The sequence below is a fragment of the Pipistrellus kuhlii genome, unplaced genomic scaffold (assembly GCF_014108245.1).
Source record: "Pipistrellus kuhlii isolate mPipKuh1 unplaced genomic scaffold, mPipKuh1.p scaffold_m20_p_6, whole genome shotgun sequence".
NCBI lineage: Eukaryota > Metazoa > Chordata > Mammalia > Chiroptera > Vespertilionidae > Pipistrellus > Pipistrellus kuhlii.
Window position 1 is genome coordinate 43,216,899 of NW_023425562.1, and position 13,892 is coordinate 43,230,790.

Below are 13,892 nucleotides of genomic sequence, written 5' to 3' on the forward strand. Positions count from 1 at the left end.
TTATTACTAGATTGACAGCATTTCTCTATTTCAGATATAAATAACTAAGACATACTACAAAGCCTACCTAATTTTTTTTTAAAGGTAGTTTGTTCAAGGACAAATAGATAGAACTCCATTAAGGGTATAGAAAGAACAATATGTATGGGAGCAGAAAATACTATAATATGTTACTGCAAATCAAAAGCAGATAGTTGTAAGGGTAGAAATTAGCTACAGAAGGGCATGATTAGCTTGTGCTAAAATGTTTATAAACTTCTATTTACATATATAGAACAAGGAAGGATATTATCATTGTTAACAATAGTGATTAAAGCATTAATTCAGACTAAAAAAAAAAAAAAAAAAAAAAAAAAAACCACAATAGTGATTGATGGGTAGTCAAACTTAGAGTGACTAATTTTCTTTGTATACTTTTCTATAGTTTCCAAAGTGTTGCCATTACACACACACACACACACACACACACACACACACAAAAGTGTGTGTTTTTTTCAATCTGAAAAAAATGATGTAGGGAGATCTGCTTCCTCAGCAAGGCAGGGTGCTTGAGCCATGTCTGACTACATGTGGTTAACTAGAGGGTCATTGCTTCCAAGAAGTGCTTGATGTGGGTTCCTTCCTGGTTGTGTGTGTTTCAGAAGCAAGGGAAATGGAGAGGACTGGGCATGTTTCAGAGATTTGGCTCCAAACTCAGTCCTGAAGCTCCCTGCTGGGCCTCTGAACTCATATCAGGTTTAGGACAAAAAAAGATTTGAAGGAGTGAATTGCCTATGAAACTGTGTGAGATGTGGAACATGCAAGGCTGTCTGTGGGATATTGCCCGGGGGACACTCTGTCCCAGCTGTTATGAGACATGGGTGGCTAATGTTCATTGTAGCATCCACCCCTGGCCTTGTGTGCAGGGGGCCTGGACACTGCCATCTCCAACTGAGCCTGGCAGTGGTGGTGGGCACCTCAATGATCTTTGAGATTGTTGCAGAATAAAGGGCATGTGGAGGGCTGATTTATCAATCCTTGACATGTTCCTAAAGATGCCCACAATGGGCACAGGCTTCGAGGACTCCTGGCCATCTTATGGCAGGTAGGTGAGGGCAGAGTCTTCGAGAGGGAAGAGCTCCCCAAACATTCCAGAACAAGCATACCCTTCTCCTTCCCAAACTCCACCCATTTGAAGTCTCAATTATTCTCAGCGGCAATGGAATATTCAGTAAAGACATTCGCAGACATCCTAGGTGCAAACACTTTATTTTGGCATTCATGCCACCACATGCACCAATTTGGGCCTACAGAGTCTGAATCAAGGCAAGGTTGGCAGAAGGGAAAGGAGCACCTGTGAGCAACAGCATCTCTTTATGGAGAAGAGAACCTGCCGCAGAACAAGATGCTGTTGGTTTTGTGGTGCCTGATGAAGAAAAGGAATGGATGGTCTGCACAGAATTTTGGCTCTATTCTGATGCTCCGGGAATTCCTGATGACGGCAGTGGCTCCAGCCGCCTCTGTGCCTTCCTCATTGACCTCTACAAAGCACTTGTGTGCAACCTTGGACACGGGCACATTCTTCTTAGTTGACATTCCAGAAAAGTCTGCCTTGGTTTCCTCAAAAGCATCAGTCATTCCTAAACTTCGAAGAAAAGACTCCAAGTCATAGCTCTCCTCCAGTTTTAACCGGGGAAGGAAAACTTGAACTTTAATCTCACTCATGTTTTCTGGATCCGTCCAAGTTCTGAACTTCTCATATGTAAGTGCCTTTTCCACCTGAAATAATGAAGATTCAGATCCAAAAATCTAGATGACAATATCCTGGTGTAAACCTCTTTTATCCCATCCCCGATAACATGCAACTAGATGCTGAGTTCTGATCCAAGACAATCTACAGAGATTGTCCCTACACCAAATACACCAAGATTTCCCCTCAAATTCTTACCTTTTTCCTTTTTTGTGGAACCAAGTATAAAACAACTAGAAAACACCTAAGACAATGGGAGATGTTTTTTAAAACCCTCTATACCAAATTAATTTCAAATATTTTTAATATACTTATATTTTAATAATCAGGCAGACCCCACCCTCAACATCCTGTGCATTGGTGTGCTGGAGGAGCTAGCTTGTATATCTGGCGACAGTCAATTGTTAAACTCTTGGTAACCTAAACTTAGCCAAAGTGGAGTATTTGCATGAAATCAGCAAACATTATAAATGAGGGTTTATAAATGAGGGATCCAGACAGCCAGCACATTGATGGTCCTGTATCATCCATCTTACAAATTTACCTTCTTCCTGAGTTCTGTTCCTTTTCTGTCATGGGAAGAGGGCTCTCTGCTCCTGTCTAAGATACACTGCTCTCCTGTACTCTTGTTACTCAAAACGCAATCCATGACCAATAATAGCAGCTGTATCACCTGGAATCTTGTTAGAAATGCAAAGAATTCTCAGGCCATAGCCTCTAGTCAAATCTTCATTGTAACGAGATCCCCAGGAAATTTGTACGCACACAAATGTTTGAGGAACTCTGCCCAGATCAATCCTGTCCTTTTCTAGTACTTCCATTCAATAGTTACTGGTCCCTCAACGAGCCCCTCTCTTCAGAATAAAGAATAATGAATAATTCTCTTAAATTCTTGGAACTTTCCTTAGCTTCAACATTTGTCCTTACCCGCAATTCCATTCCTAGATATATTCTCAACAGAAATGCTTATACACCCCCCCACCAAAGACATGCCATAGTGTTTATCCAGTACTCTGTGTAATAACCCCTAATTAAAAATGCCATCTGATGGGCGGCCTTGAAGAAAGGAGCTAAGGCTGGATACACACATTCACTGTCCCGGACTTACCACTGCAAGATCCATGCCTTCATCAGGCAGCAGAATGACCATGCTCAGCTCCTCTCCCGCATAGGGCAGCTCCAGGACCTGGCTTTGCACCTCCTCTATGCAGCCCATTTTAAATTTGTCATGCTTAAACATCATCTGCACTGTCTTTTTTTCCTAATGAAAACATGAAATTAAAATCAGGTTATTGAAAAAGGAGCACAGTTCACTAAAAATATATCTAATTCACAGAACCCCTAGGTACATATAAGAGAACGATTACTTCTGTGCATTTATGCTGATAGATAAAAAGAATCCTCATTATTACATATTAGTATTGAGTACAATATGCGCATGTCCCAGCCAGATCAATTATAACCAGATAAGAGAATAAACTGGAAAATATGGACAGACATAAAACTCTCTCATTATTTTTGGAAGGAGTTTAGGTTTTCTTTTTTGAGAAAATGCATAAAGAAGCACTCCAAGAGACCTTATAATTAAAAATTATTTTTCTTAGTTTAGAGGAGAATGAACTAATATTCAGGTCTTTGGGCTGAAGGATCAGGTTATAGAAGATGTATAGGCCAAAGGAAGTTAGACTTTCATTCTGAAAAGTTGCTCAATTATACCATTGATTGTACAGCTTTGATTTTCTTTAAGGGAGAACCTCAACAAGATGTATAGAGTCCACCATTTTTAAAGCTTGTATCAAATATATTCTAGATTTTTAAATCTTTGTGCAAAATGCTATTGTAAAGCTAATGGAGGTGAAATTTCAGCTATTAGCACCAGCCATTATGATACTCAGAAAGGAATGGAGAGATGTATTTTTAATGTTAGACTTATACACCTGGATACCTAATGTACAACATGATGACTAAAGTTAATAAAACTATATTAAGCCAAAACCGGTTTGGCTCAGTGGTAGAGCGTCGGTCTGTGGACTGAAAGGTCCCAGGTTCAATTCCGGTCAAGGGCATGTACATTGGTTGTGGGCACATCCCCAGTAGGGGGTGTGCAAGAGGCAGCTGGCCGATGTTTCTCTCTCATCGACGTTTCTAGCTCTCTATCACTCTCTCTTCCTCTCTGTAAAATATCAATAAAATAAATAAATGAATAAATAAATAAATAAATAAATAAATAAAACTGTATTAAATACTGGATAATTGCTAACAGAGTAAATTTCAGGGCTCTCATTACACACACAAGAAGATAAGTATGTGGAGAAATATGTTAGTTAGCTTTTCACTATACATATTAAATCATAATCTTGAACACCTTTAAAATATACAATTTTTATTTTTAAAAGATTCCCCCCAAAATTAAAAATAAACATTCAGCCTTAACATCTGTTAACAACATTTTCCTTGTGCTTAGAACTGCATAGCCATGGATTCTAAGGCAATAAATAGGCACAGTTTTCCATGACACTAAAGAGGTGTCTAAGTAAATACAGGCAGTGATAGTACAGTACAAGCATAACTCCAAGGCTCAGAAGAAATTTTCTTTCCATTGCAAGAATGTGACCAGGGATAGAAGGTCAATTTGAACAAGGACTGAAAAAAGGAAACTATCAATAGAAAAACCATTTTCATTTTTCTCCTCCCTTTTCCAATAACATATATAGGAGGCATGAAATACATTCAGAAATGGGTCAACAATCAAAATAGTGTGAAATAAACAATTGACTTTTTTTTCCCATTCACAACCATTCCCAGTGTGCCACTTTCAGAAAATAGCATGTATCTGAAGTCACTGTCCCTACCTGGTTGACTTTGAAGGGCATCCCCCTTGTGTGCTTCCTGTCGAACTGCTCCTTCCACCTGCCTTTGAAGTAGATCGCATTCACCAGAACCAGTTTGGTCAGTGGATCAACGGTGCCAACACCCAAAATCTCCGAAATCTTACCTGTAAAGAGCAGGAGAGAAGTTTATTATTATTTATGGGAGAATAAACATTCTTTTACAAAAGTCCTCTTGACATAGAACACTGAGGCTTGGTTCACAGCCAGGCTGGAATCCTGTCTTTTTGGCTGCCTGATGACTCAGGACGATGATGCTTCAGGCAGGGCACCCACGCAGAGTACTGTCTGTCCTTCAGCAGCAATCCTGAAAGAGGCCGGTCCACTATCATTTTGCCCTCAACTGACAGATGCAGAAATCCAGGTTCAGAGCATTTGCCTGATTTTTTTGCTAAGGTCACTAGATGGCAAGTGACTGGGCTGAGAAAATAATCCAAGAGACCTGATTTGAACGATAAGCCACTCAACCTTGGCACCATAATTTCTCAACCATGCCACTATTGACATTTTAGGCCAGATAATTCTTAGCTGAGGGGAGGAGAGCCTTCCAAAGAATGGGAAATGCAGCCTGATCGTGGGAGAAGGCAGGCTTCCTGAAGAGGGTGAAAAGAACAAAGGAATTAGGGGGATGCAATGAAGAAGCCCAACTTGTCATTCAATGAAAGTGGGGACAAGGTGATCCCCAAAGTCCCTCCAGCTCTAATATTCTGGAAAACATGTGGGATGGTCAGCCTGATGGAAGGAAAGGTGTGAACAGCTATGGAGGGGATGCAACAGGTGAAGGAAGGTGAGGTACAAAGCTTCTGGCTTCGCTAGTGACTTACAGCTATTCCAACTACGGGGACGAAGAAACCACCACACATAACACCTAAGAAAACATAAAAGTCTCTTTCCTTGCAACAGTCATTATGTTATGGGCTTTCAGTATAATCATGATCGTTGCTGCTACCTGAGATGGTGGGGATGCCACAAAGATTGAATGAATGGAGTGATGAGTGCTGGGTGGGCATGTGGACATATTGAAATTAAAGTTCAGGAACTAGGGGAACTATTTCTGCTGAGACTGAACTTGGTTTGGACAGGGGACTTTGCAGGCTCTGCATAGGCTGTGGTTCCTGAATCTGGAACAGACTCAGAAAATGTCACCCTCTAAAAGCAAACTTAGCCACAGCCTCATGGCAAAGAAGGAGCAGGCCACGGATGAAACCAGAGCTGTTCCATTACCATAGGGAGATCACGTGAAAGGCGGCCCTATCTCAGCTGCCACCCAAATCGGGTGTTATCCCAGAGTGGGGCAAGGCTCCCCCAGATAGTAAACAACAGGACCCCCATCAGGATGCATTATTCTGGTATTTTCTAATAGAGTCCGGGGGGAGAAGGGGAGGAATCATCTGAGACCCCTACACCTGGTTTAAGTTTTTATTTGTAATCACCACTCTAAGATCTGATTGTTAATTACAAACAGAAAAGACCTGCAAGCCCCCACCCCCAGCCCCCCCAAAAAAATCACAGAACTGCATGCTGGCCTGAAATCACAGCAAACACACTCACACACACACAGGTTACAGGGTGCCAATAGTGGCACTGGAGGTCACAGTGCCACTCTCACCTCCTGTTCCTTCCCAGCTTCCCAAGTCCACTAAAATGAAATCTCTCACCTTCAGTCTTTTCTGCCACCCAGTCGTTGATGTGCTTCCTGCATTCCTCAGTGTCTTTAGCAAAGGACAGCTCCTCCAACTCGGCCTGATAGAACTTCTGGCAGGATTCCTTAAAGTCCTGCAAGCACAAAACACTGAGTCCGGCCCCATGCAGCAAAGGTCCCCACAGTGGGAACACATCTGTTTTTTCTGAACATGTTTCTAGCCTAACTGCTTGCACAGCTCATCCTGCACATTAACTCATTCATGCAATTATCAAAAATGCACAGACCACCCACGGGATGATGGACACCAGGGTGAAGACATGGCATGAGACCGGAGGTGGCTCCCAGCCTGTGAGAGAGATGACGTACACACACAGATAGTTACAAGATGTCTTGAGAACATGGAGGGTGGCAAGCATGCACCAAAGAGCCCATCATGAATGTCCATCAATCACTTAAACTGTGTACTGACTTTCTGGTTGATTTTTCTGTCTCCCTCCCCCAATTAAGCACTCTAACTTTCTTTATCATTTTTGCATCACTGACACCAGCCCCAGGGTCTGAAACATCTCTGTGGAGTGATTGGGAGGCTCCATGGCAGAACTAGATTATCAAGAAATCTTATAGGTCTCCCAGGAGTGGAATGTGACTGGGGTGTGTGTGTGTGTGTGTGTGTGTGTGTGTGTGTGTAAGGGATTAGAGGGGAAAAACAAGCAGCAGCAGATGACCTTTGAAATGTGAGGTAAGATAAATCAGGAAGGCCTTCTACCCAATATATTAAAACCCAACAATAACTCACCTCATAAAAACTTGGTCTCAGATATAATGTGCCTGGCAACTGGTGCCTATCCTCCGCCCATCTCCTGTTCTCAAATAGTTTAGCTTCTACAGAAGAAAGAAGATGTGGAGAGAAGAGCCCAGCAACTGAGAAAGGTGGCAGGTGGTTCGTTGTGTCCCCAATATTCCCCAATTACAATATTCAAAGATTAGGCTGATGTTCAGAATGAACATTGTTTAACCAGTAGATTCCTGGAGTCATGCTTATCCTAGAAGACCTAGCCAGCTAAAAGATCCAGAATCATCTCCAATGACTTTTTATGCCCAGTGCAGGCAACCTCCACGGGGTAGCTAGCACCCACCAGTAGGGATGTGAGCCCTACTGAAGAATCTTGGGAACTGCCAGCCAATAAGATGGCCAGGCTCATTTATCTCAAGATAGCATCTCTCTGTATATTACGTAGCATCATTTTTTGGAACTTATTTACTGAATCGTGGCAGGCTTTCTTTCACTGGACAAGGGAACCCTGAAATTATACACTGCAATCAATAACAACTACTCAGATCTAGAGGAAAAGAGTCTGTGTGTCAGAGGATGGACATGTTGAAATTAAAGTTCAGGAGGGATATACCAGAAGCAATTTAAAAAGAACATAATTCAGAAGCTATCAAAAAATTCAAAATTATAATTACAGAGGTATAAATTCTAAGCAAATGTTGAAGGCAGTAGAGTTATACTTTATCTCAGTTCCTCCTAAGTTTCATTTTATTTTCAATATTTTGTTAATCAATGTGTGAGTACTACTGCCCTGGCCCATGTGGCTCAGTTGGTTGGAGCTCTGTCCAGTACACATAAAGGTCACAGGTTCCATTCCTGGTCAGGGCACATACCCAGGTTTCAAGTACAATCACAAATCAGGGCTTGTGCGGATGCTATCTATTGATGTTTCACTCTCACATCAATGTTTTTCTCTCGCTCTCTCTCTGTCTCCCTCCCTTTTCTTTCTTTCTAAAAGCAACAAAAGTATGTCTTCAGGTGAGGATTAAAAATAATAAATAAATAAATAAATAAATAAATAAATAAATAAATAAAATGTGTGAGTACTACGTACTGGGAGGAAATCACACGTCTTTTCTCCAAATAGTCTGTTGGCAGTTCTGAGCAAGTACTGGGTGTCAGATCTGTTAACATCCGAGAGAAGTGCCTGGAAACCTTGGTGGACATCACCAGCCTTGTTCAAACAAAGTGCCTGGAGAGAGAAAACACACACATTTAACATTGTCATTTTGCTCCCCCAAACACATCTCCGTGCTGAAAATCACAGCAGATCCTATCTCGAAATGAGTTTGCTTTCACCAGTCAGCGCGGGGTTTCTCAACCTTGGACTTCTGGCATTTTGGACCAGTTTCTTTGTTGTTGGGGCTGTCCTGTACATGCCTGATATGCTGCAGCATCTCTGGCCTCCACCCACTAGATGGCAGCAGTACCTCTCAGTTATAACCACCAAAACTGCCTCCTTCCTCCACTGCAAACCCCACCCCGCCCCGCCCCTACTCACAGCCTCCCCGACATGACATCCTGAGGCCAGGAAGGCAGGATGTGAAAACCCTTGAGGGAGACGGAACACAACAAATAGGTGGCTGGAATGGATCTAGCCTGATCTGGGAAAATTTCAAGAATGAGCAGAAATAAACATGAAAATGCCTCATCAGCAATTTTACAGAGGTTCTCCGGCCCAGACTGTGATTTAAATGTCAGACCAGAGTGAGAATTCAGGTTGTTCCTGTATCAACCAACAACCCCAGCCCAAAGCCTCAGTCCTCCCATGAACTGGATGAAACAACCACAGAGATTCAGACAGTGGACTCGCTTCTGTACACCCTGATGTGACTGGCAAAGTGATGACCCTAAGCAGTATTCTGGGTCCCTTTCACAAGACGATTAAAGAAACTAAGACACAAAGAGGTTAAGGACTCTTTCCCTAAGGTATTATCCTCTACTTCAGTGTAGCTGAGGTCACACAGAACCCACATCAGATCAGTCAGATCATATATCCTACGTGACTCTGGATAATAAAAGTCCACTTCTATGTGCATTCTTCCTCCACTTGTGCACAATCATACATTAGAAATAACTTGTTTGACAAAAAGTTCATTTACATAGCAACATTTCCATTTGAAATGTGTTAGCAAAAGTTAAAATATAATAAAGCTTAAATTTTTGGCCTTCTTATGACACAAAATTATAATTTACCTTAATTCTCAAAGATAAAATTTTGCTGTATCATACTGATGCTTTATCTACAGAAAATAACCCTAATACTTGATTTCTCCCATAAACACCAAGAGGAGATTCCCTGTCCTATATAATTTCCCTGCTCTACCTATATCTGCCCTTTGTCCATCTGCAAGTGTCCCCCTTCCCACCTACCAGCCACCTTGACTTTCATCAGCTGGGACAGATATGAAAAGACCAGCCCTGCGGAAACAGAGAAAACCATGCATTGTTCTTCCATTGTGGCAGCACACCTACCTGGGACATCTGGGCTGCAGTGTCTCCTTTGGCCCCCATGAAGACCATGGCCAGGGCAGAAGAGATGCTCAGGGGAGAAAAGAACACATTCTGTGAGTTGTATTCTTCACCCAACATTTTTAATAAGGTGATGGCAAAACTGCCATTTGCTTCCCCAAAATCATCCATCACGGAAGGTCTGTTGATACCGAGGGAAGGTCTGTTGATGGATGATACCAAAATGGATCTTGCCCAATGAATCTGAAAAGGAATTAATTTCAATATTAAAACAAATGAACACCTTTGGGTACCAGTGCCACTATTCAACTGTGTCATAAAAACACAACACAGAAGCACATCAGCCAAACCCTCTGACACTGGATGTGGTCGGCAGAATAACTCTACCCCCAAAGACATTGAATTCCCCAACCTGTGACTACATTATCTTATGTGGCATGGGGGACTTTGCCGATGCCACTGAATTAGGAATAATGCGATGGGGAGAGTCTACTGGACAATCGACGTGGGCTCACTATAATCACCAGGTCCTTACAAGAGGAAGGAGGAGGATCAAAGTCAGAGAGGTGATGATGGATGCAAAAGTCAGAATGATGAGAACCCAGGAACCAAGGGATGCAGGCAGCCTTTAAGGGCTGCAAAAGGCAAGGAAACTGATTCTTTCCTTGGGCCTGCAGAAAAATAAAACAAAACAGTAACTCCGAGGACCTATTTTGGACTCTGGCCTCCAGAACTGTCTGATAATAATTTTTCGTTGCTTTCAAGCCACCAAATTTATGGTAAGGTTTTATAGCATTGATAGATAACTAATGTTCTGGTTTACTCACCAAGTAAATACCAGAGCTCATAACTGATCCCACTCTTAGCAACGGGACTTCTGCAGAGGCTCGGACACTCTCTGAGACCTGCAGACTCCTAATCCCATCTGTACACTAAAGTTGTTAAAGGATTGGAACTTTACACAAAATGAACCTTGCCCAATGAGTCTAAAAATGAATTAATTTTGATATAAAACAAAATAGCACCTTTGGGTACCAGTACCACAATTCAACTGTGTCATAAAAACACGACAATGTGATTTCCAGTCAATAAAATGAGTTGGCATGAAACTAGTCTTCCCTTCGCAGGTGAACAGACAAGGTCAGGACTCACAGTAAGGTCTCATAGTAAGAGTGGCCTAGTCAGCCGCAAAACAAGCTTTGTGGTGCCAAGTGTGTGTCATCTTCCTCTTCCTGGGAGCTTTGAACATCTGCCAACGCCCCGCTCCATCCCCTTCCTCAAACACACATTCCCAAAGTGAATCTGTTCAAAGAGCAGGCAGACCTTTCCTTATATGGGATTGGGGAAGGAAATGAACAATAAATGCCGTAATTCCCTACTGCGACCTCCCTCCCTATGGTAGACACAAAGACATAAACGCGTGGTTTCAAGCCAGCCAAGGGCCCTACAACAGGAGGATTTACAAGGAGCCATGGAAGACCACAGAACAGCAGAATGAATTTATGGTAGCAGCCGCCCGTGGTGAAGATGAGCGGTGAGCTGGCCCTACAAGGTGGGGCAACAGTTTCTGTAAGCTGGTGAAAAGAGGGAGGTGAATTTTAAGGCGGTGGCTGTGGGATTGGCAGGTGCAAAGAATGTAGCAGGGGGACATGTTTGCGTGTGGCCAGGGAGTGGTGTCCTCACAGAGGCAGCATGTGGTGAGACAGGATGGGCCCCTTGTACCAGGTTTAGAAGTCTGAACCTGAGCTATGAGCTGGAAAGCCATGCATGGTTTGTACACAAATGCTTTACAGGAATATATTAGAACTTTAGAGAAATACTATGGCTCTCCCTGTAGCATGAACAAAAGGCTGGGGATCCAGCTGTTGGAACACTGCCATTGATCCGTATAGCTGAATACAGAGGACGCTCATGCACTAGAGAGTCGGAGATGGAACTGCCCTGCTGGGGGACTGATCACATCAGGGCAGGGAGTGGCAGGAGTCAAGGATTTCACCGAAGCTTCTTAAAAGACAAGACACCCAAAATGGAGTCACTTATGCGAAGGCCCGCCTCACCAAACCAAGACTTAATTACAGTTTTGTTCTCCCAGAAATTGAATCTTAAAACAGTGGGTCAGGGATCACCTGGTCAGCACTAGTTAGGTCATCTGCCTGAGACACCCCTGCCGGCCCTAAAGGAAAGTAACTGCAATAACCAGCCGGCCTTTGGCCCGTCTAGGTTCCTTGTCCTGGTCCCTTCTGCCTACAAAAACCTTTCGTTTGCTACAGCTCCTTGGAGCTCCCTTCTGTCTGCTAGATTGGATGCTGCCAGGCTCGAACTGATCTTTTTTGCTCAAATAAACTGAGAATTTTTAATGTGCCTCAGTGTATCTTCTAATAGACGGCTAACTAATTATGCTGAGGAGGGGCCTGGAACCCCAGGCAGTTTACATGAGGAGCCGGCACGGAATGGGGAAGGTGTACATTCCAGGTGACATGTGTGGAACACACCGCACCAACAGAACAGAACTGTGACAGCCAGGGCGTCTGCCAAGGTCAGCAGGTGGCATAAGGTGAGCATGAGTCCTAGAGGGAGAGATTGGGAACCACAGCATCCTGATTCCAGAAGAGTCTAGGCAAATGGGATATTACTCAAAAGGTACAGTGGAGGTGGAAGACAAGAATGTCACCTAGTTCTGGAGAAGGTCCAATATTTGCAGGTAGCAATCAGGGACATTCTGGGAGATCTGGGAGCCTGTGTGTGTGTGTGGGGGGGGGGGGGGGGGGTCTAGGGGAGTGAAGCTGAGAGGCAGGCAGGAGGATGGGCCAGGCAGGTAGTGAACTTAGAGGCCCTGTGGGCCAGAAGCAGCCTCAACAAGGAGAGGGAGCTGGGGCTGGAGCTACAGGGCTGAGCGGCTAGGAGTGGGGACTCCATTCTATTAAGTACTGTAGCTACTGCGAAGAAACAGGTGAGGGCGCACCTTCTCAAGCTGAGAGAGCGAAGCCCATGAAGAACAGATGAACGAAAGAAAAAATGGACAAAGAATGGAAGAAAAATAGAAAAAGAAAGGAGGGAGGGAGGAAGGAATCAGAGGGGGAGGGAGGGGAAAAAGGGGAAGGAGAGAGACAAACAAACAAGCTGGATCGCAGAAGGACAGTCACGGGACAGGCATTGGCGCGGGAAGGAGGTGGCTCGACCGGAACTTGCCCCAGGAGGCACAGAAAATCCAGGCCAGGGTGCAATTAGCACCCAGCTTTCCGGCTGCGCCCTGGGGCTCCTCCCACTCACCTCCCAATGTCCCCGCCCACCCTGCTGGGTCACCTGCTACTCCTCCTCCACCGGCAAAGCGCAACGCAGGGTCCCTCCCACCCGGGGACCCCCCAGACCCAGGCGCCGCTGGAGCGCTTGGGTCCCACGCCCCCGGCCCAGGCGGACACGCACCGCGCGGTAACGCACCAGACTGCACGGCAGAGCCAGGGACGCGGCGGAGACCACGGAGACCCCGGTCCATTAACAATCCTGCCGGGTTACCCCTCGCCACCTCGCCCCTAATCCTCTCCACCCCTTCCTCCTCTAGCTTCTGCCATCTGCCTATCTCCCTCCCTTTTCTCCCTCCCTCCCTTCTTCCTCCCTGCCCCGCGCCCAAGCTCCAGGCCCGTGGGGTCCTCGCGGGAACCTGAGGGCCCCAGCGCCTCCCAGCCCGGGTACCTGGGAAGTTCCTGCCGCGGCTGCTGCTCCTGCTCCTGCAGCTACTAATCCAACTTGCAGGATGCTTCCCGTTCGCTCTGATTTGCTTCCGGCGATGACTCACTGTAGTCCGCTTACACCGGCGGAGCCCTGTGACTCCGCATCCCCAGGCTGGAGCCCGGGAGGAGCCTAAGCTAGGAGCTCACCCTCCGCCCAGGCGCCAGTGCAGAGGGTTGGCAGGGAGCCTGGTGTCCTGTCCTTCACCCAGTGGGGGATTGTTCCTTTTCCTGTGTTAGTATGCGCAGAATTCCTGCTCAGTGTGTGCAGGCAAGGAAAGTTTGGAGACTGAAACTTGCTTTTGAAAATTAACCAAAAGCAAAACCCACACGTGAAAAATGGTTCCTAAAGCCACTTGTTTCCAAACTGCGTAGGGTACCCCATCAGAACAATTGTTGAGCACACATCCCCAGTACCTATGTGAACTTATGTGTACTAATATGTTAACTATTAATATATGACGGACACCATAAAACACATCAACAGAAATTAAAACGAATAAGAAATAAAAATTTTATTAGAAATACACTTTTTTTCTGCTTACAAAAATTTAAAAATTTAATGAGACCAGTGTAATTAAATGTTTGTTTGTTTGTTTGT

General features: G+C 44.5%; 1 protein-coding gene across 5 annotated transcripts; it reads right to left on the minus strand.

Moving 5' to 3' along the window:
- Positions 1–1,231: 1,231 nt before the first annotated feature.
- Positions 1,232–13,451, minus strand: LOC118707331 (serpin B8). Of its 5 annotated transcripts, XM_036417448.2 has the most exons (7): positions 13,257–13,434; positions 9,570–9,809; positions 8,149–8,286; positions 6,276–6,393; positions 4,582–4,724; positions 2,838–2,990; positions 1,232–1,758 (listed from the first exon to the last, which is right to left on the minus strand). In XM_036417448.2, the coding sequence occupies exons 2-7, from the start codon at positions 9,735–9,737 to the stop codon at positions 1,354–1,356; spliced, it is 1,125 nt and encodes a 374-aa protein (XP_036273341.1). In that variant the 5' UTR covers positions 9,738–9,809; positions 13,257–13,434; the 3' UTR covers positions 1,232–1,353. The 5 variants fall into 5 exon arrangements, with proteins under 5 accessions (XP_036273341.1, XP_036273344.1, XP_036273343.1 ...); XM_036417451.2 differs by lacking the exon at positions 2,838–2,990 and having other exon boundaries at positions 13,257–13,451; XM_036417450.2 differs by lacking the exon at positions 13,257–13,434 and having other exon boundaries at positions 6,227–6,393; positions 9,570–9,708.
- Positions 13,452–13,892: the final 441 nt, after the last annotated feature.

Excerpts from the sequence above, each read along its gene's own strand:
- LOC118707331 (XM_036417448.2), bottom strand. The coding sequence starts at position 9,737 with ATGGATGATTTTGGGGAAGCAAATGGCAGTTTTGCCATCACCTTATTA. Across the intron at positions 8,287-9,569 it reads CTGCAGCCCAGATGTCCCAG|GCACTTTGTTTGAACAAGGC; the intron begins GTAGGTGTGCTG and ends TTCTCTCTCCAG. Across the intron at positions 6,394-8,148 it reads AGACGTGTGATTTCCTCCCA|GACTTTAAGGAATCCTGCCA; the intron begins GTACGTAGTACT and ends TTGTGCTTGCAG.